The sequence below is a fragment of the Diadema setosum genome, chromosome 16, assembly GCF_964275005.1.
Source record: "Diadema setosum chromosome 16, eeDiaSeto1, whole genome shotgun sequence".
Classification (NCBI taxonomy): Eukaryota; Metazoa; Echinodermata; class Echinoidea; order Diadematoida; family Diadematidae; genus Diadema; species Diadema setosum.
In genome coordinates this window covers 10,514,282-10,536,152 of record NC_092700.1, presented here as the reverse complement: position 1 = coordinate 10,536,152, position 21,871 = coordinate 10,514,282, and the positions used below count along the sequence as shown (strand labels likewise).

The 21,871-nt window shown below is 41.5% G+C and overlaps 1 protein-coding gene across 1 annotated transcript; it reads left to right on the top strand.

The window, feature by feature from the left end:
* The first annotated feature begins 4,718 nt into the window (after positions 1 to 4,718).
* LOC140239972 (stromal cell-derived factor 2-like) lies at positions 4,719 to 21,323 on the top strand. The gene is made up of 7 exons (XM_072319784.1): positions 4,719 to 5,643; positions 9,013 to 9,453; positions 12,035 to 12,150; positions 14,721 to 14,803; positions 17,710 to 17,849; positions 20,213 to 20,294; positions 21,089 to 21,323. The coding sequence occupies exons 2-7, from the start codon at positions 9,363 to 9,365 to the stop codon at positions 21,234 to 21,236; spliced, it is 660 nt and encodes a 219-aa protein (XP_072175885.1). The 5' UTR covers positions 4,719 to 5,643; positions 9,013 to 9,362; the 3' UTR covers positions 21,237 to 21,323.
* The last annotated feature ends 548 nt before the right edge of the window (positions 21,324 to 21,871 follow it).

Below are 21,871 nucleotides of genomic sequence, written 5' to 3'. Positions count from 1 at the left end.
GCCGATTTTAATCAACCGTATCGGTTGGGCTGCGAGGTAAGTCGCAGGGCAATGGCCGCGTGAATACATTATGTGTGTGTATCAATGTTCGCACATTACGCGTTGCACTGTGTGTATAATTACTGTACTGTAAGTTGTCGGTTCGCGGACCGGGTCGGCGCTGACTGCAGGGAGACGGGGATTGTCTCGGGGCGGTAGCGCTGAAAGGGGCGAGCGACCGGCGGGGAATCAGAAGTGAACGATTGTGTGCGAACTTGCGTGTTGATTGTTATCATGTCATCGTTGTGTTTTGTGCGACGTCCGAGCGAGTGATTGGAACGATATTTTTGATTGCGAACTCCTGTTACTGTTTAGCGTCACATCGTATTATTTGTCAAATCGTCGTCTAAGTGAGAGATAGATTGACGTTCGTAAAGGCAACTGTTTAGTCAGACCGTTCTATTCATTTCTAGCTGTTCTACGTACGTTACTGTCTGGTCTTTCTGTAGACCTAGATTTGTTTCTCTGACTCTTTCTAGGTTTGTTGAGTGTGTGTGTGAATACAGTCTGTGATTGTTGTTTTATGTGACGTGCCCACCCAGCTAACGTCTGGGGAGCCGCTCGGGGTCGAAGAAAAGGAAACAGAAACAAGAAAAAGAAAAACGAACAAAAACATAACAAGAACACTTTTGCCCGAGCGAGTCATTTTGTGAGTCGATTGGTGTTCGGTTGCGTTTGCGTTTTGCTTGTAAGTTTTGTTTGTTGGTGCTTTTGAAGTTTTGTGTTGCGTTAAGCTTATCAGGAGCGCTAGCCCACGTTAGGTCTACTAGACCTAACTGTTCTATTTGTAGTGTTACTCTAGCTTTTGACGTAGTAGACCTGGACCTGCACTTGGTCGAACTTATACTTTTGAGTGCATACACACGCTGCGCACTGTACACTGTACGAGCTAGCTAACTTATCCGTAGCTAAGGTTGGTGGTACTGCGCGCTCATTAGTTTTCTGCGAGTGTGTGTGTGCGAGTGTGTGTGCTACATACACTGTGTTGCAGCGCGGTACGCCGTCGCTCGCCCGCGCTTACTACATCGTTATTCGTGGTAGCGTTAACGTTGCATGCATATGCGGCGCGCTTGGTCTTGGACCAAACGGAGTACGGAACGCCGGTCTGTTTCACATCGTAAGCGTGGTTTGCACACTGCAGCTGTGTACCATTCGCGCGTCGCGCTGTACGTTGTAATAGGACGACGCTAGCTGCATTAACCGCATTTGTGTATTCGATCTACGGCCGCATTGTCCCTGTACGTGCATCTAGCGGTGTGTTGAACACCGCGCAGTGTGAATGAACAGCGGGCAGCCGTTCCGTAGCGGAGCATAGCAGTCTATGGTACGCTAGCTGACTCTTCGTGCGTTGTCAGCTGTACTCCGTATTCGTTTACGTGTATTTTGTGGTGCACTCCTGTCATATTGTAACATTGTTTCTTGTTAATGTTATTGTTCTTTCCTACTGTGTACCCTACTATCTTTGTCTCCCTCTTGCCTAATTGGTAGGGGGTTGGATCGCTTTTGGGCAACCCACATAGCTTCCAACATTTTAATTGTTAGGTAGGTTTATAGGTTTATTTAATAGACAAAGGTCTGGTTTAGAGTAATAGTTGGATATTTAGTTGGCATTAATATTTAATTTATATGAGATATTGATTTGGTCAGGGATAACACTTTTGATAAAAGCATAAGAGCAAAAAGTTGTTAGGATATATAATTTGGAATTATTTGGAAGGATAGGTTTAATAGTTTATTGAGGAGTTTAGTTAGGTATTTGTTTAAATAGTGAGAATTGAGATATATATTAACTAATTTACTGGGAAGTTTTGAGGAAAGATTGTTTTGGTTAACGTCTTGCCTCAACATAGGGTGTATTGAATTGTTTGAGAGAATCTGGTAAGATTTGATAAGTGTATGATTTGTAGGTTAACTGTTGAATAGGGAGACAATTCTTCAGGTGAAGTTGAAGAATTAGATAAATAGAGTGAGTATATATTTTAATTGAGTAGGGTTGAGAAGTATAAAGTTAAAATTAAAAGGAGATATTTTGGGATTTTTTGAGTGGAAGTTATTAAAGTAAGGTGAATTGTTTTGAGGGTATAGAATTTATTGTAAGATTACAAGTTGTGAAAGGCTGTGATAAAGTATTTTGGTATACAATTGTATTATTTTTGGTAGGTTTGGGATGTTAGTACAGCCAGTAAAGGTGAATTACATAGATTTGGGATGTATACTCCTAGTGCAAGACCAGGTTCGGGGTTGGCCAGCCATGTCGCCACCCCAAGTTATCAGGTCTGGGAGACAGGCCCGTCCTGTTCTCCAGGAGGGCATCCATCAACAGATGGGGAAGTAGGACAACATCTACACCCCTACAACAGCTATCCACACTCTTGGCGTGGAACCCATGTAGGCGGACGTGCAGGTAGCATTCCGTTGGGACGTCCACGGGTATCGACCCCACTACAGTCCCTTCCTACTAGGTGTTACCCACAGGGTCAAGGGGGTAGGATTGATAATGACATGTTGGAGGAGCAGTGGTATAGTTACTCTGCACCTCAGTTCACAGGGGACAGCTCAATCCCAAAACCTTATGTGGAGAGATCAACCCGCTATGGGGTGCTGCATTCTAGCTGGCGAGATTTAGCAAACATGAGTCTGAGTGGGTGGAATACCTCTCAGGAAGTGGGGAAGCTCCCATCCTTGCCCAGGTTAATATCATTTGACGGGAAGGGAAATTGGGGAGCCTTCCATGCTAAATTCACCGCTTTCGCAGACGAGAGTGGGTGGTCGCCCATGCAGCGACGCGACCAAATGTGGTGGTGCCTGAAGGGGCAAGGGAGCGATCACTACCGGATGCTCCTTGAGAGAAACCCTCTTGCTAGTTACCAGGAATTGGTGCTGTGCATGGAGAAGCAGTTTGGTGCTACCGATCCACCTGAAATGGTTCAGATGGAATTCTCCCGGGCCAAACAGTCTGAGGATGAAACCACCTTAGAATGGTCAAGGAGAGTGGTATCTCTTGCTAATAAAGCATTTCCAGGAGTACCAGAGCCCCTCGTCCAGCGCCAAGCTGTTGTCCGTTTTTGTCAGGGTTGTCGCAAACAGGAAGCAGGCTTGTCTGCTCTTAGTTCGAAACCCAAGACAGTGGAAGCTGCGTTGGAGTTAGTCACCTGGCTGGTATACTCCCGACATGCGGTATTGGGACAGGCTTCTCAAGGAATTCGCAGTCACAGGGAAGTGTGCAGTGCTTCTGTACGTTGGGATACTTCCCAACCTGCAGAGGCAGGTGGCCGCCAGGTAGATGTTTGTCCAAGGTCTCCCTGTCAACGTTCTGGTGAGCTTGATAAGGTTGAGATTGAGCAGCATGCCACACCTGAGGGACCGACGCCAAGTGTGGGGCAGCGAATACAGAGCCTAGAGCAGAAGTTTGTTTCTCTCCAGGACACTGTAAATCAGCTGTCAGCTAATGTAGCCAAAGCGCTCTCGAGCAGTCCACCTACCACCCCATCCGCAGCTGACCCCAGCTGCTATCTGTGCGATCTTTGCGGGGAATTTGGTCACTCCAAACAGGACTGTCCGGAGATGGACAAGAAAATGGCTATAGAAGAGGAGCTGTCAAACGACAGCGGGCCAGAGGAGGAGGCCACTCCCTGGCCCGAGCAGGAGTTGGCCAGTCCCAAGAAGGATTAGAAAAGCTGGGGGATATGGCACCTGAAGAGATCAAGGTTGCTGTTCCCCAAGCTCAGGAGTCGAGGGTTGTGAATCAATCTCGCTCCCCTAAGGTTAAGTCAATCAAAGACTCAGAGCTGTTGAATTATTTTCGCGAGTTCATGGAATTTGCAGAAAATATCAATCATACAGCTCTAGCTACAGATAACATTGAGGAAGAAGCTGCCAGCTCAAGTTATTTGACTGGCAACTTCATTTCACTTGTAACGGTGGGAACGCAGGAGAGTCTTAACCCTGATGGATCCACTGTGGAGGATCTGTGTGATGAAGACCATGGGAACCCACATCAGAGCTCTGAGCCTGATAAGTTGGAAACCACTCCTGCTGACCCGAGTGAAGTTCTTCTGTCGGTCCCAGATGACCCTCCCAATACCATCCAATTACCATGGGAGAGGTGGAAGGACACACAGAAGGGAGATGCAAGTTTTGCAACTCCTGGTGAGTGGATATCCACTGGCATAGAGCCAAGGGATAAAACAAGGATGGTGTGGGACCCAGGTGGGAGGTGACGGGGGATACATGCGACAAGTCCTGCATGTTACAGCATTGACATTGGATCGCCTTCAAGTGCCAATGTGCGACTCCAGGACCAATGCAATCTTAGGAGGTGGGGCTGGATCATCATGTCCGCCCAAGACCTTCATAGCCCAAGAAGGACTCCAGAATTGGATCCTCCTACTGGGTGTGTGGATCCCACAGTCACCAATTCCACTGAATTGGTATGGGCAGCTAGAGCATTGCTCCCATCACCAGCGGGTCCACATCCATTGCTGCCAGCCGGCTGCAACTGAAGCAGTGGCGTGGAGGAAGGCGTTTCCACATGCCTACTTCAGTTTCAACACAGCGGTTTCCCGTATGGGAGCTGAATAATGAAATGTCTCGGCGGGTGTCCCACTAAGTCAGCTTTTGCTAGAGTTGTATTGGTGGCAGAGGGTAGGAGCGAGCAGGTGGCACAGGGCATTGATGCCACCAGCCAGGACAATGCCATCCCATTGTCTGGACCCCGCTAATCTGGCGGCAGATACCAGAGGTGCTATGCATATAGGCCTCCGATTAAGTGGAAGTCGGTTCCAGAGGTATTTATTTATATTGTGTTATTGTTTTTATTCCATTTCTTATGGGAGACAATTTTGTACATGCTTAATTGCATTTGTGGCAAAAATAATCAGGTAATCCCCGTTTTATTTTGGATAATGCGGTGTATTTTTAGAGCAAATTTGGTTTTTGTAATGTAGGGAAAACCTCTGGATGCCGAGGGGACCTTGGTCTCCAATTATTGTTAGAGTTTGCAAGCAAAGCAAAGAAAAAAAAACAGGGGACTAAATCATAGTCCGGGATGACAATTATAAATCAACAGGAGTGATTAAAATGTTTCACTGTTGTTGAGTATTTGGGTCATTGTTGTTGCCCAAGCCAGTGTTTGCTTAGTGTTGAATAGGGACGTTCTGTTCCCAGTGTTTATAATTTGTTAACTGTTTTTATAGTTGTCCACGGTTGGACGTGAATTCCCCCTGTTTGTGGGATGTTTTATGTAGACATAGTTTAAGGCGATTTTTATGGGATTTAATTTGGGTTTGTTAATCACAGTACGGGGGCTCCTCCTATTTAATAAAACGGGGGAGACTGTAGTGGGATTTGGTTTGGGGGGATGGTTGGTTTTAACTTCCCCTCCTATCTACTGTACCTCACGACCTTAACCAGACCCGGACTGTGACTTTAACATGACTAGGGGGTCACCTGACTGACACATCCAACTCTATATCAGGTGACAATTGACCCCCACGACCTTGACTCGACGCTGAATGGACTCACGGATTAGGAAGGAAACAACTACAAGGCATACACCTGTATAAATCTACCTGAATCCAGTCCATCGTCAGCCTGGCGTAGTCAGTAAGTATTTTACGCTGTGAAGTGGACACTACTCCCACTTTAGTGTACATAATTATCCACAGTGATATGACAACTACGTATGACCACTGAGATACACCTCCCTGGAAATAGGCCCTACATAATGTAGGCCTACATATAACACGTCAATATGATATCTCTATATGCCTATATAACGCACACAGCGTACAACTGTAATCGACAGTAAACACTGAAATGAATGTGGCGCGTGAATACAATGAGAAACGAAAATAGATCGGAGCCCTAAGCGAGGGAGACAGAGTGAGAGAAAGCGGTGAGAGATCTATTGAATATACCAACGATGATAAAGGGCCTCGAACCTTGCAAATACTAGTACATATGTACATCGATCGTAATATTATGTTTGGCTATTTTTACCTCCCTGGTTATTTGCTGTCCACTAATGTCCAGCGAGGAGGAAAAGCTATGACTGACCTGGGAGGAAACGTAGCGAACTGGTCACGACCGGTTCCGCGAAACAAACGAACCCCCTTGCCTTGTCTTGTGTCCAGTCTAGTCAAAATAGCGCGCTCGCGAGTGGCTGTCCTCAAAAGGGGTGTGTCGTGATCGATGACGTGTTGAAACGAAGCCCCTTGGTTGCCAAAAGCAAAAGCTATCCCCACGATTTTTGTTGACAGAAGGTCAGGGCTTTAAATTCTATGCAGTTTCACCTTCATGATATATAAAAAACTAAAATACCTTCAAAGAGAGTCAAAATTAATCTAGTTGGTGTAAAAAATAATATTTTACAACGATAAGATGAATAAAAATGGGCTTACATTGTAAAATTACATTGAAATCAAATTGCTCTCAATACCGGCAATTGTCGTTTCGCCGGACCGATCAATACCTATAAAGTCGATCGCACGAGAAACGTGCGCAAACACATGGTGGAAGGAGTGTATCGCCAATAATATCGGCTGCATTTTCTTTTCCAGGTGCAATTCAGTACGTATGACTGGTGTCTAACACTTCTTTCAATGACTGCTTCGTTCGTGCATATTAGGTCCCGATGTCACAGTCTATTTTAAATGTCAGTAAATTTCTTTCTTTAGTTGAAAATGTGCGGGTGTGAAAAGTAAGAATATTGTAATATGATAATATGGTTACACATGGTTGCTCGTTGCATTAGAACTCCTTTGTTAGTCATCACTGGTTTGATATATGTTTTTTTTTTTCAGGGGCTTATGAAAAGAAAAGAAAAGAAAAGAAAAAAAGAAAAGAAAAGAAAAGAAAAGAAAAGAAAAGAAAAGAAAAGAAAAGAAAAGAAAAGAAAAGAAAAGAAAAGAAAAGAAGAAAAAAGAAAAGAAAAGAAAAGAAAAGAAAAGAAAAGAAAAGAAAAGAAAAGAAAAGAAAAAAAAAGAAAAGAAAAGAAAAGAAAAGAAAAGAAAAGAAAAGAAAAGGATTGAATTGAATCTTGGAAGTCAAATCCCGGTCTGTGTTTAATACCTACCTACCCGGAAAAAGAACGTTTATTGTACTGTGTTGAAAATCTCAGTCCAGCAAGGATAATATTTTCCTATCGTAGATTGATAACAATGTTGACATAACTCACTGAGTGGAATCTTTATTTATTATGAATTGGCATGAATAATTGATTATTTAAGGATGATTAGATATATTAAGAAAACTGATTCTAATTGTTAAGTTAGGCAACCTTCAGTGTTTTCCCCAATAGGTCTATACCAAAAGTTGTTTCTACTGAGCGAACATAAAACTTGCCCATGTGGCTTGCCCGACGAAGCAACGATGAATAAATGCCAAATTTATCACAGTGGTGCATGCATTGAACTGTATGCAGTACAACGATGAAAATGATGGAATAGCTTGTGAAGAACTTTTCAGAGAAAACTAATATCCACACTCTGCAGCCTGTTATGATAATTAATTCATGGACGTCACCAGGGGGTAGGGGTGCGTTGGTGCGAATGCATCCTGAGGTGGAATCAGAAAGTTGCGATGAAGGCCTTTTTTTTAATGCTTGTTAGCTGATGAAACCTCGTAGAAACCTGGAAGTGAAACCAGAAATATAAACGCACACCCCCTTGAAAAAAAAAAAGGCTGGTGACGCCCCTGTAATTTATGTGTGTATACTGCTCCAGTGAATTAGACATTCTGAAAACTGTGACACCATATTGTTCGGGGTATTTCGATTTCCTTTGATATTGTCGAAAGTGTATTTTGTAACGTAGCACCGCAAAATCAGTACGCCTTTCAGATGCCGTGTTTTTTATGTGCTTAGTTTTGAATCACCGCGAATTAAAAGCTATAAAAATACACTTTTGCATAATAATAATAATAATAATAATAAAAGATTAAACAAGCCCTAGCCACTAATCAGATGATGCAGTGCAGTTACTATCTATTCTCTGTAATGTTTTTCTTTTTTTCTTTCTTTTTGTATGTCACAAAACTTCAACGGTTGCAAAATTCTGCTGCCCGACTGTTAACTTTTACTAATAAGTTTGATTCCATGTCACCAGTTCTCCGTTCCTTACATTGGTTACCTGTAGAAAAAAGGATTATTTTCAAGATTCTGTTATTAGTACATCATTCAGTTCATTCTTTTTCCCCAATATACATAAGTAATTCTGTTCAAAAATACAATCCGACACGAAGGCTACGTTCATCATCAGATGCATTCTTACTCCAAACACCCAGAGTAAAACATGGGTATGGCGATCGTGCTTTTTCCGTTATGGGACCAAAATTGTGGAATCAGTTACCTCTTCAGTTAAGGGAACTGTCATCTACAGAGTCATTCAAATCCAAACTTAAAACTTATCTGTTCCTTTCATACTGAGGACTGTAATTGCTGTATGTCATTAATATTGGATTGATATTGTATTTTTAATTGATATATGTTGTATTCTTTATTTGGTATATATTTGCTTTTGTTTACCATTTTTTTCTTTGTTGAAATGTTTGGATATGTATATGCATGTAAATGTATATTTTTTTTCATTTTTGAAGCGCCATGAGCACTGAAAAGTGGACCTGTGCGCTATACAAGTAGCCACTATTATTATTATTATTATTATTATTATTATGAAGCTTGAACAAGATCACATCATTATAGAGAAATGTCAGTTATAGGAAAAATGTTATAAAACTATATAGGCATAAATACACGCATAAACCCAATCACCCACACAAATGCATGCATGAACATAAGCACAACGTTTATCTTCTGTTATACTTGTCTTCAAGTAGCTATATTTATCACAAAATAGGTTTTGTTGATCCTGTTTCACGCATGAAGAAACTAGGAGTTCTGTGTATCGGACCAGAGTGAATGAAGAAAGGACTATGCACCATTCTCATTCCATTGCAAACTTCCTGTGGGAAAAGTAAACTTGCAGTGCCCAGCTGGACCGCCCGTATCCGGATACGTACGTTTGTCTCATTGGATAGTAAGCTCATGTGAAACTGCTTTGGTTACTCACACATCACTACATGATACACGTCGACATCCCGTCCCTGTATGCAGCTAGCGCTAGAGCTGCCGCCGCCCTGTACACATGCGAAAAGGAAACGTACTAACCACATGTGTGTGCTGCTGGGAGCTCGTTACCAACTGTCTGTCTGCTGAGACATCACGGCTTGATTTACTTTCTTCTCTTTGATGACAAAATTTGTCTCATCACTGCGTTTCTGTCGTCGATCTTCGTAGAATCAGTGAAGCGATTCTTCAGGTCGTAATGGCGCCCACTGTTACAGATATTCTGTGCAGCCTTGTGGCATTTTTTCTGATACTCTTGGCTGAAAACGGCAGATCATGGACAGAAGCAGGTATGCCTAGCAGTACTTTTTCGCTTTCTTTCCTTCTTTTTATGATTGAATTATACGTTTCTGGGTGGGTACCCCATGGATGTAGACATTAGAAGTACAATGTAGAGTATCAGTAAATTTATGTAGACTAAAAAGATTGATTAAGCTTTTTAATTAAAACTGTAACGTTACATCATGATCTTAATATCAACGTTACAAGCGGACTCGGACTCAGTTCGGGAAACCCACTCACAAGGGGGGCCCCTCCTTATAAGTAACCCGTCCCCCTTATAAGTAACCCCGTCCCCCTTATAAGTAACCCCCGGGGCACCCCTTATAAGGAGTCTCCACGCTTTTTTGCAATGCAACGCGAAAATGAAAGGACTGCGACAATTCGCTTGATTATGTCCATAAAGCTTCACAAGTTTCCTAGTTACTCACGAAATTTGAGCAAAATCGGTTTGAGGCATCATATCTAAAATCATGGATTTAAATGCGATGTCAAACGACCCATGCGAATGCTGAAATACGAGCGATTACTGGCGTGAGTGTCGCCAGGCGCGGCGGCGCGGCAATGCTTGAGTGCTCAAATTTCGTGAGTAACTAGGAAACTTGTGAAGCTTTATGGACATAATCAAGCGAATTGCCGCAGTCCTTTCATTTTCGCGTTGCATTGCGAAAAAGCGTGGAGACTCCTTATAAGGGGTGCCCCGGGGGTTACTTATAAGGGGGACGGGGTTACTTATAAGGGGGACGGGTTACTTACAAGGAGGGGCCCCCCTTGTGAGTGGGTTTCCCGAACTGGACTGACCTTGACTCCCAGCTCCCTGTCCCTGAGCTGACATAGGATACCGGTACAAAAAGGTCGAAGACTAAGGCCAAGGCAAGGGTCATTATCATTACTGGCATTTGACACTATGCCTCACCCGCGTCCTCTCCTTACACATAATTATCAGTCGGGGAAAGGGAATTCTGCTCAGATTTAGAGGGGCTCCTGCCTGCTCAGCAAGGTTTACTGCTCTCCCCCTCGCCTCATCACGAGCACCCTTGGGCCTGGCCCAGCTCATGAGGCCCCTGGCCTGGGATGCTCATGAGGCATCCTTTTCACCTTTAAGGGCTCTATCCATCTCACATCTGATATAGACATGGTCTACATTGATTATTGTCGCAGTTCCCGCAAGTTCGCACAGTGATTTTTTGTTACACACTGTGACACACATCAATCAGTAATCAGGACATTTCCAGTCTCCAGCCACGATGAAAAGAAGAAAAAAATTTAGTCTGTTCGTTTTGACAAATGAGTTTTAATCAACTGATGTGCAGCGACCCACCACCGAAGCACAGGCGTCAGAAGTTCACTCAATGCATTGCTGTCGCACCAATCGGCCTAATCAGACTCGAAATTTTTAATGGCACATGCTATAGGATCTACAATGTATCTGCAGCTTTCACCTCTCCTTGCTCGAATATCACGAATCAGCCTCATTGAGTCATAGTCATTAGTTTAGCTATAGGGATGAACACATGAAACTGAAAGAAGTCTGAATCTGACATCACTTTACAAATATTCGCAAAGAAAAAATTAATATCAAAAATATTAAACCTGATCTTGAGCATTTAATACAATAAAACCAAATTACTGGACCCTTTTTTCCACTGATACATGTAAACTTGGTGGGTACTTTTACTAGTACTCAAATTTGTCAGCATGCTAATCACTTTGTAAATATTATGGGTTCACTTTCTTTGTGAATTCCTCCAGCCTTTGGGCGCCTTTCGTACAAGTGTCCCGCGGCATCCAGCGCAGACAGTTCGACAGCATGCAATCCATGCAAGCTGCACATGAGATTTTCAGAGTGAGCTTGCGCGCGCATTGGAGGAGATTTATGTACATAGCGTTTTATTGCATGGCTTGCGCGCTGCGTGTGCTGGATACAACAGGACGCTTGTGCGAAAGGAGCTCGTCCTATTTATCTGCACATGAAATATGCTTCCTCTTTTTTAATTTTTTAATTTTTTTTTTTTTTTTTTTTGGGGGGGGTCTACAATCTGTAACCTACAGCTGTGTCACCTACAACATGTATTTTACCATGTTGAAGTTGTACCCTTTTCGAGTTTGAAGTTTCAGTACCCACCACATTTGTGCTAGTCATCTCGTTTTCCAGTTTGAAGTTTCAGTATCCACATTTGTGCTAGCCATCTACAAGTTGTATGTGTCCCAAGGCAAAGATGTTTGAGTGTGTGAATATGCCATTTGGTATTGCTTGACAAGAAATGAAGATGTAGTATATACCGTAGTGGAAGTCTGCATGCATTTTGTTTTCAAATGAACTGAAAAGTACATGTACCGGATAGCACCATGAAAAAAAGCAAGCGAACAGGAATCTTTACTTTAAAACATTAAACACACCACACACAAAAATTATCTTATTCACAAACTTATAAACAAGTGAAATTCACTGAAATTCACCTGGCACTAAAGTGTAGTAGGGCCTACTATGTATTTATTTGTTGTTAACACAATGTTGATGTATGACATTTACCAGAAAGGGCCATTTTTCTATTTGTGCATGAAATGTGCTTTCCTTTTTACTTTGCACAGAAAAAATGGACTACGAGTATGTGACCTGCGGCTCAACCGTCAAACTCATTAATAGTAAATACAATGTCAGATTACATTCACACGACATCCACTATGGCTCAGGGAGTGGTCAACAGGTGAGATATCCACTATGTTAGTTCAATTTTACTTTGGACATCATTTAGGGGTTGAAGATCTTTTGTCAATCTTACCGATGATACATGCAAGAAAGAACAATTCACACTGTATTAGAAAGCAGATACTGGTAATATTGCAAGTGTGATGTACTGTATAAAATCCTGTCAGGAAAAAAAAAAAATAAAAAAATAGCTGTTCTGTTGCATTACAGTGGGGTCATTTTATAATTCTTCCATGAAGCCGTAATATGAATACCAGTAGTGTTAATTTTGCAAAGTGGACAGAAGCTACTGCATGAGAAGCAATTATACCTGCCTTTAGAATGATTTTAAACTCATTACAGAATTATTGTTAATGAGAATGATTCCTACTGCAGGAAAGAAGAAAGTTTAAAATCCAAAATCCTGAGACTAAACCCATACTCCTGACTGTATCCATTGCCCTTCTGGAGTACATGATGGATGTATACTATGGTAGCTCTTGACAACAATTTTGTGAATGAATTGTTTACAACAATACAAGTATGTTTAAATCTGATAGCTATTTGTCAGGGTGCTACATAACTTATTATTATTATTTTATTTTTTAAACCACTTGCCTGGTCTGGCAAGCAGAATTTCAAATTGTTCCAGATCACTTGCCCGACTTTGATTTTCACTTGTCTTGGGCAGTCGGGTAAGTGCTTGTCTTGTATCTTGTATTTATGCAACATGACTTGCTTTTAGGGATATTGTTAGGGGTCTTGAGTATGAGAACTGAGATTGTAGAAAGTGACAACTTTCATTTAGGTTGCTTGGGTGTATACACTATTTCAACTGTGAATCAATATTCTCAAACAGCCACTAAACATTTGGAAGTGCTTTGAAGTAGTTTTAAAAGCACCATCTCAATTTCAAATTATTTAGCACATGTATGTATTTGATAAAACATGTCCATGGGGGTAATGATGAAAATGAGACTTCTGTGCGGCCAAGTGAGAGCAATTACTTTGCTGAATAAATCAAGGTCAGTGGGGCAAAATGTGGGAGGGGTGGGGAATTGGAATTCTAGTTAAACCGTTTAGACCATTTCCAGGTCAGTAAGTTCATCGTACAAACCATTGGGAAGGATTTATGCTGTAGGCCTGCGCATCACTGCATATTGCATGAGGTTTATCCATATAAAGCAGAAATCGTCTCGGGTCACTTAGGTGCTCAGAGAACGTGATTAACCCTCTGCTTGCCACATCATAATACCTGCCCGTAGGTTTGCTTGTGAAGTTTGTGCACATAAATTTGACTCATTGGCGCAGAAAGGGGTAATAGCAGCCTGCTGTGAACACTTGATGGGAGTAAGAATATATCACACATCCATACAAGCAGGAAGTCATGTGAAGGCACTGGGAGGTTTGTTCTGCATACCGAGAATGCAGCTGCTCCATCCGCACAACAAGGAAGTGCGATTTTGAAAACGATCTTCTCTCAAGACCCTTGAGTGGCATTCAACATGTCATTTTCCTATCTTGCTCTCACTTGTTGCATGGATTTCTTTAAATAGGCATATTGTAGATGATGTGCACATTCTTTTATAGCTCAACTTGTCTTTGGCACTATATATACATGTATGTAATGCTGCCATGTGACTGATTTTGAAAGGGCTTGACTAGCAGGAAGAATTGAGAGAAAAGGCACATACACAAAAATCAAGAATAGCAAGAAAAAATAACACAACACCTTCAAATTAATGGAGCAAAATTAACATGTCTATATCGTCGCTGGGGTGACAAAACCTCGTATCTCAAAATTGTCAAATGTTCAGGAGAGCGAAAAAACATGGCGGCCAAAGCACTATAGTGAATGGGAAAGCCTTCTCTTTGACATGTCATGGTGGCTTCATTTTTGGAGTAAGACAGTTAGGATTTGGCCAAGACATCACTTGACCCATTATTTGACCATTAAGCTAAAAAAAATTTTTTTGACATTTTTGAGATACGAGGTCTTGTCACCCCAGCGACGATATGTGCACTATTCAATGAAAAATTACATGTCAGGACAAATGGTAGTGCAATACCTGCAAGGAACGTACATGTAAGAGAATAAAAAACAGATTATTAAAAGATGAACTTCATAATATGAATTAGATGACAAAGTTACATTTACTTTACACTTTTTTGCATTATATGCTCAGATTTTTGCTGGCTTAGCCTTTCCAAATAAACATTGTCATTTTGCCTTTCCAAATAAACATTGTTGTTTTGAGCATACATGTAGGATTCTAATGCTTGAAGTGATGCAGTGGGCTCAGATATACTACATGAGTACGTCTACATCAATCTTGTCCTGAAAAAGTAAATTAAAGAGAAAAGTAAAACAAAATACAGTATGAGAGAAATAACGCAGTTCCTTTTAAGTAAGTGTGGGGAAAGTGATGTGTGTATATTGTGTAGCAATTTCCCAATCATGATAAACAAGGAACTGATTTTTCTAAATTAGAGGCTTCAGACTATATTGTATGCTGAGTTGCAATGTTAGAAGTTGACAATAGCATTGATGGTTTGTTTTTCATTATTACTTTGTTTCTTTCTTGGCAGTCTGTGACAGCGGTAGAGTCTACAACAGATAAAAACAGCTATTGGCAAGTCAAAGGAAAACAGGACAAAAATTGTGTTAGAGGGTAAGTAGATTAATGAAAAATGAACAGAGATACCAACAAAGTAATAATGACACATTGATGGTGGTGTTACCTAAACATTATGAATGAGTATTTTCTTGTTCCTAGGCTGTTCAGTATCAATGCTCTGTTAATTTGTGTGCCAGGATTGTAGGATTACACCCAGCACCTACAAGGGGATTGTACCTTTAACTCCAGTTGTGTTTATCCTTGTGTTGTGCCTGCTACTGCAGCAGAGGGATATATTTGTTACTCGTGTTTCTGGAAAGTCTCTAGGTTTAGTGTTATTGGTTAGCGTGTTGTGGTTGTTTGGACCAATTGCTCAAACCTTTTGAAAGACCTTAAAGGGCTTTGTGAGCAAGCCATCGTGTGTTGTGGATGATATTTTGTCTTCCCAGTAAAGAGGAATTCTCGCATGAATCCCCTTGGACTGTTTGTATGGCCAGTAAAGAGGAATTCTCACTTGAATGATCTTAGACCCATTGTATGGCTTTCCTTGAAGATTGCATAATAGATCCTTCCTGAGTGATGTTTCTTTGTCCTCATGCTCACAATTGGCACAGATCTAACAGAGCCAATGAGCCAGTATATTTATTTAAATGAGTACATTGGTGGCATAAAGTTGGTAAAGGTTGTAAATTATGATTAGCATGATCTCAGTTCACATATTAGTACATATAATTAGAATTTATCAACTTCCCCAATCAAAATAACATAGTTTTGTCTGAAATATTTATGTGCATTAAGCATTCCACATACAATACACTGTATGTTCTTGGCTTGCAGCGAATGATCAAGTTAGGCCTGTTACTCGACTCTGTGTGTGTGTGTACACTAGCTCAGCCCACAAGTGAATTACAGTCAAACCTGCCGTAGCGGCCACCTGTCTATAGCGGCCACCTGTCTATAGCGGCCACTGAAAAATCCCCCCGAGAGAAAAGCCCTGTTAAAGACCCTGTGTATAGTGGCCACCTGTCTAACGCGGCCAGCGGCCACAAATTTTGTTTCCCGCGGTAGATTTTAACCTGTCTATAGCGGCCACAGAGCCGGTAATTCAGCGTGTTTTTCTGACTTGTGGCCGTGCCAGACATTCATGGGCAACTTTCAGTGATCGCCACCGCTGCAATCGTCACTTATTCAGTCATAATAATGCACTAGTGTTAAGCTTTCTTCACGACTGTACAACATGCTACTATAATGTATGCAACAATTCATGAACACTGGCATTGTTCAATGCATGAAACACACGTGTGCATACGGACGCATGTACATGTACACTAAGTACATATTATACTTATGCGATGTATACAGCGATGATACATGTATGCATAGGCAATGCACACAAATAGTTGGATAACCTGTCCATAGCGGCCACCTGTCTATAACGGCCACTTTTTTCGTTTCCCTTGGGTGGCCGCTATAGACAGGTTTGACTGTATATAGATGTATACAACGATGATACATGTTACCTGTCTATAGCGGCCACCTGTCTATAAAGGCCACTTTTCCCGTATCCCTTGGGTGGCCGCTATAGACAGGTTTGACTGTATTTGGAAAGTGATAAAAATTTGTGAAATCCAGCTGTTGTTGAAGTATCAAAGTGTAACATTTATTAGATGGACTGCTTATAATGTGACAGTAATGCCTCCTTCAAACTACATTGTACACAAACATCTGCCACAATGCTCAGCAGTTTTGGATTGTGTGGAAGGAGAGGAGGAGTAAGGATTTTCATCTGTAGTGTGAAACTATAATAGTATATAGTATTCTGTATTGTAATGCAGTTGTTGCAACTTAATGTTTTTTTTAAATCTAAATGTATGATTTGTCTGGCTAGTTTTGTTCTCTGTTTTCTGTTTGGTTATTATTAAAGATAATAAAAAGTTTTGGTACCTCAAAAGCTTCCCTGAATTTCCTTGTCTTGGTTTGTGTTTCAGGTTAAAGTACGTTGTCTGTGAGAATTACTCGCCCCAAAGTGCTCTCATGTCTTAGTAATCATGCAATAATGGTTTCGTACCAGAGCCGACGCTGTCCAGCGTCGATAAATATTGTACGAAACCACTGACTGCGACCAGCAGCGTGCAAGCCCATTGTACGCATAGCTAACTGCGACCAGCAGCCCCATACGCATAGCGTAATGGGGCTTCGCATTGTAGCATTCAGGATCATGACAGAATTAGTATCGCGGGTAAATGTCAACTTAAAATCCAAAAATTTCTTCGATTTGAGGACTTACCAATTAAGTTGAAGTATTGAAAACAGGCTTCGAACAACGTTTGGTTCTGCCAATAGTCCCTTTCTGTTCGAATTGATGACTGAATGTGACTCGGTCGAGAGGACCTTGGGAGAGCTACATACACTGGATACCATGGCCAGCGCATGCGCACACAAACATCTTATCCGTTCATGTATTTGAAATTTGTGTGCACTGGCTGTAGTATTCAGTGTACTGTATGTAGCTCTCCTAAGGTCCTGTCGACCGAGTCACAGTCAGTCATCAATTCGAACAGAAAGGGACTATAGGCAGAACCAAACGTTGCCCGAAGCCTGTTCTCAATACTTCAAGTTAATTGGTAAGTCTTCAAATTGAAGAATTTATGGGATTTTAAGTTGACATTTACCCTGCGATACTAAATCTGTCATGATCCTGAATGCTACAATGCGAAGCCCGATTACCCTATGCGTATGGGACTGCTGGTCACTATGCATATGGGGCTGCTGATCGCAGTTAATTGCATGATTACTAAGACATGAGAGCACTTTGGGGCGAGTAAGTCTCACAGTGTTAGTTATATGAAAGGTACTTTAACCTGAAACACAAACTAAGACAAGGAAATTCAAGGACACTTTTGAGGTACCAAAACTTTTTATTATCTTTAAATCATTGACACATTGATTTCTCCTTGTAGAACTCCCATCAAGTGTGGTAGCACCATCCGTCTTCACCATGTAGCCACGAAACGCAATGCACACAGCCACCACTTCCAGTCGCCCCTCTCCCAAAACCAGGAGGTCAGCTGCTTTGGGGAGGATGGTGTCGGAGATGAAGGTAGGCCACCTTGGCTGCTGTCATCAGCAGATTGATTAAACTGTTAATTTCTCTCCTTAATACTATTAATAGTGTTTGTCTATTTTTGCTTACTCATGTGATGAGGCAGTATGTTAAAAGAACGGCCCATTGATGTAAGTTGGGGCACTACTAAATTATTCGTGTACAGGCCTCGAATTAGGATTTTGGAGGGGCAAGGCCATTTAGAAAAGGGCACTTTTTCCAAGAGGCCTGGGCACTTAGGTCAGTCAGAGGGGCACCAAGGCCACATTGGAAAGGGCATGTTAGGTGTTTATACGTGATGTGAATGCCCCATAGAGCTGTATGCTATCGACCGTGCTGCTACACTCCAGCAGCGCACGCAGGTATAAGATCTCTCCGCAGCAGACGACGTTAGGCAGTAGGCCATACGCAATACGCAATACGATGTAGGTTCTGTAATACAGTACGTTCTCAACACGTACACCGCGCTCGCTTTGGAGCACTTCCGGCGCCATTTTGCTATGAATGCAGAGCGAGAGAGATGGCAATGCTCGCAGCCGTCCAACAGGCCTGGCATTTTTTAGCATGGCTTGCGACCACTTGCTCCGGCCCGCCGCTGCCAAGCTAGTAACTCTATGGCCACTGCGCTGCAGAGGCAGTCGGGACGGTAAAAGCCAGTCGGGCGTACAGTACATGTACGTAGACTTCTACACGTCGTCTCGTATCTCGGAAAGATACTTTGAGTTTGAATCAGATATATTGGGACGCGAGTGAACTGAAGGTATGATATTTGAGATCAGGAAAGTTGTTCAAGCTTATTGAAGTGTAGACTTTGAGAAAGGGCATATTATACGTCATAAATAATAACTTTCATTCTAAAAGGGCACCACGGCCACAAGAAAAAGGGCACATTTTTTTGGCCTTAACTTTGATCAAGGAAAAAAAGGCATTGCGGCCAACGAGAGGGGCACCGACAGCCATGGCCGTTGGTGGCCGTCGCTTAATTCGAGGCCTGCATGTATTTAAAGTGTATAAAGGAATATAGTTTACAATGCCAGAGAGACTTACTCTTTGGCCAAGTTTGCACCAGCCACTGTGAACAAGTGGTCAGTCAGTAATTTTTTTTTTTTTTTTTTTTTTTTTTTTTTTGGGGGGGGGGAGGGAGGGGAACTAGCTAAATCTTCTTGGATTTTTATGTTCAAGTCCTATAGGAATATGGTTTACAACATTAGATTTCTTGTTTGACTGGACTTACTGTGTAGTTGCGAACAGGTGGCCAGTCAACACAGTGTGGTGAGGTTAATTTTTAACTGGTATGAGAAATATGACATACTATCTTAATCAAATTTCCCAACTGTCGGTATAAAGATGTCTTATATTTCACAGACTGGTAATAAGTGCAGGATTTTGTTGGACTTACAATGTTTGAGATGACAAAGAAAAACAAAAAGCTAAACAAAACTATTTGCTTAATGAGTTTTGTAATATTGATCACAGAGGCTCAATTGCTATTGATTGTATGATGGACAAACAGAGAAAGCTAACAGTACCACATCATGCAGTTTCAGTATGATTCTTGGCCATGAATACTTAACGACCAAATTATACCATTGCTTGCTGTTATAGTTTTGACAGTGGTGTGGGTTTCGTGGTAGAGTGTATTGGTGCACTGGTAAAGGGGTGGTGAAAAGCAAAGCTGCGCGTGGCGTCTGCTCTCATATTAAACCCAGCTGTCACAGCGTTTTTGTTTGATGGTTGACCCGGTGTTTGACATCTGGTGCAAATCAAACATGGCAGGCTATTGGGTATGTGTTTGCATGGACAAATAAAGTTGTCATTGAGTACAGTGGCCTGTCACTGCACCTAATGGTGCAGTGCAGTGGCAGTATTATGGCCAGCAATGGCAGTTCATTGCATCACTAGGCACACTGCATAATATACGTCAGTAGAACTGTGTGACATTTGGAGAGATTCTCTCTACCGGTGACACACAGAGAAGCAACCTATTAAAGCTCTCTGTGAAAACAGTTAAACTAAATGGTCTCCAAAATTTATAGGGTAGCATCAGATGTAAATGCTTTGCAGATGAATATGTTGAAATTAAAACTGACTTCCAATGGACGGTGCACTCTTGCTTTTAACGAAGTTTTCGGAAATGTCTGTTTTCTTTCATCATATCAAAATTCTGTTATAGTCTGGCACAAATAAAGTATGTTTAAAGGTATATATTAATAATAATATAAGACCTGTTGTTTTTTTTGTTGTTGTTGCAACACATGTCATTCTTACCATGTTTGTGGGTTTGTTTTGAATTTTGGTGTTTACATTCCTGCAAAATGCTTATATTTTATATGGTTGTTTGTTTTTCCTTATTTTGATAGGAGACCACTGGGCAGTTACGTGTTCAACAACATACTGGAAGAGGAATGAGCCAGTGCGATTCAAGCATGTCGTGACAGAAAAGTAAGTTGAAGATGATGGATGAAGGATGCCAGAAAGATAATGCCGTAGAGCTAAACTTCAGTGGGTCATACGTGTACATGTCAGTGTGAGTCAGTATGAGCCAGTAATGGTATGCTGCCCTCTACAGGCATTGCTTGTACAGTTGTCATACCAGAGCTTATGACACCAACAGTTACAGTGCACTTGCGAGCAGGAACCTGCATAATAGAACGGTTTTTGACACGTTTGTGCTGTATTTAGAGCTAAAGTAAGGAAAAGGAAATGTTAAAAAAAGAAAAAAAAAGAAGATATTGATGATATATTGGAGCACCCTCATATTTATACATTATTGCCTATTTTATTTATTTATTTATTATTATTTTTTTTTTTTAAATGGCAAGATTAGAGATGTGATTGATATTGGGGTGTTATTCATACCCGGGCAACTATGGTATATAGACATGTATATTTCAGAGCTTGCTTAGGAAACCATATGTAATTAGAGAGCTGGGAATGTGTGAGATGGACTTCAATTTTTTGTTTGCAATAAAATGGTTGGTTCAGTAGAGTTTTAGGAGGTACAATGTAACTATTAGGCAATGCAGTCGGTGTTCAAAATGGATGTGTGTGTTCTTCACATTCATTTCATATCCTTGTAACTTATATTACATAATCATTATGTGTCATTTTTATGGCACACCTTTAACTTAGAACTATGTCTCTCTTTGGCAGAACATTTTATATGGCTATCCACTGTGTGTTATAACATCCTGATGGAATGTCTTTTTTTCTGTTTGTGTTTGTGTTGATTTTAGCTACCTCACGGTGTCCAGCAATACGTACGGGAGACCCATCCACGGACAAAAGGAGGTGTGTGCTATGTCGTCGCTTAGCAGCGCCAACCAGTGGAGGGCTGTTGAGGGGATCTACGTCAAACCAACAGAAAGCTACCCACCCAGCTAACATATCATACCTTCCTCAGTCCCATTGTTTCGTTTCCATACGCATTCTTGTCTGTATTTATCAGTCTTGGACACCCCTGTGTGATCCATGTTTGTTTGTTATTCTTTCTTTCTTTCTTTCTTCCTTTCTTTCTTTCTTTCTTTTCCTTTTTATATGATGTCAGTGGAAAAGTCTGATTATCAGGTGTGTATTGGCACATCTTGGGGGGAAGGTAGTGATCGTTCTGAATAGATGACACTTTTTATTCCTCTTGTGGCTGTTCTCCCTGTCAAAAAGAGTTTCTGTGACAGCAGCGGCAGAAAATCTTTATTGTCGTTGGTGGTGGTTGTAGCAGCAGTGCGATGGAACGCTCCAAATTGAGATTGAATATGTCAGTGACTGTGGAAATTGCAACACAAAATTATTTGATTGTGCAAGAATGGGGTAAAAGTAGAGTGTCCGGTATATCGAGAATCATTGTTGTGTCATATATATATCACCAGCTGTTTCATTCTTTCAGGAGCTGAATTGTGAGAATGTGATTTGGCATTATTGTGTAATGCAGAGTCACTAGTGCTCACCTGTTGTCAACTTTCAAAACTGAATGCCCGCCAAAGGTGGATGGATACGTCGGAACTACCACCCAAGGTGCACAG

Excerpts from the sequence above, each read along its gene's own strand:
- LOC140239972 (XM_072319784.1), top strand. The coding sequence starts at position 9,363 with ATGGCGCCCACTGTTACAGATATTCTGTGCAGCCTTGTGGCATTTTTT. Across the intron at positions 12,151-14,720 it reads GCTCAGGGAGTGGTCAACAG|TCTGTGACAGCGGTAGAGTC; the intron begins GTGAGATATCCA and ends CTTTCTTGGCAG. Across the intron at positions 17,850-20,212 it reads GGATGGTGTCGGAGATGAAG|GAGACCACTGGGCAGTTACG; the intron begins GTAGGCCACCTT and ends TTATTTTGATAG.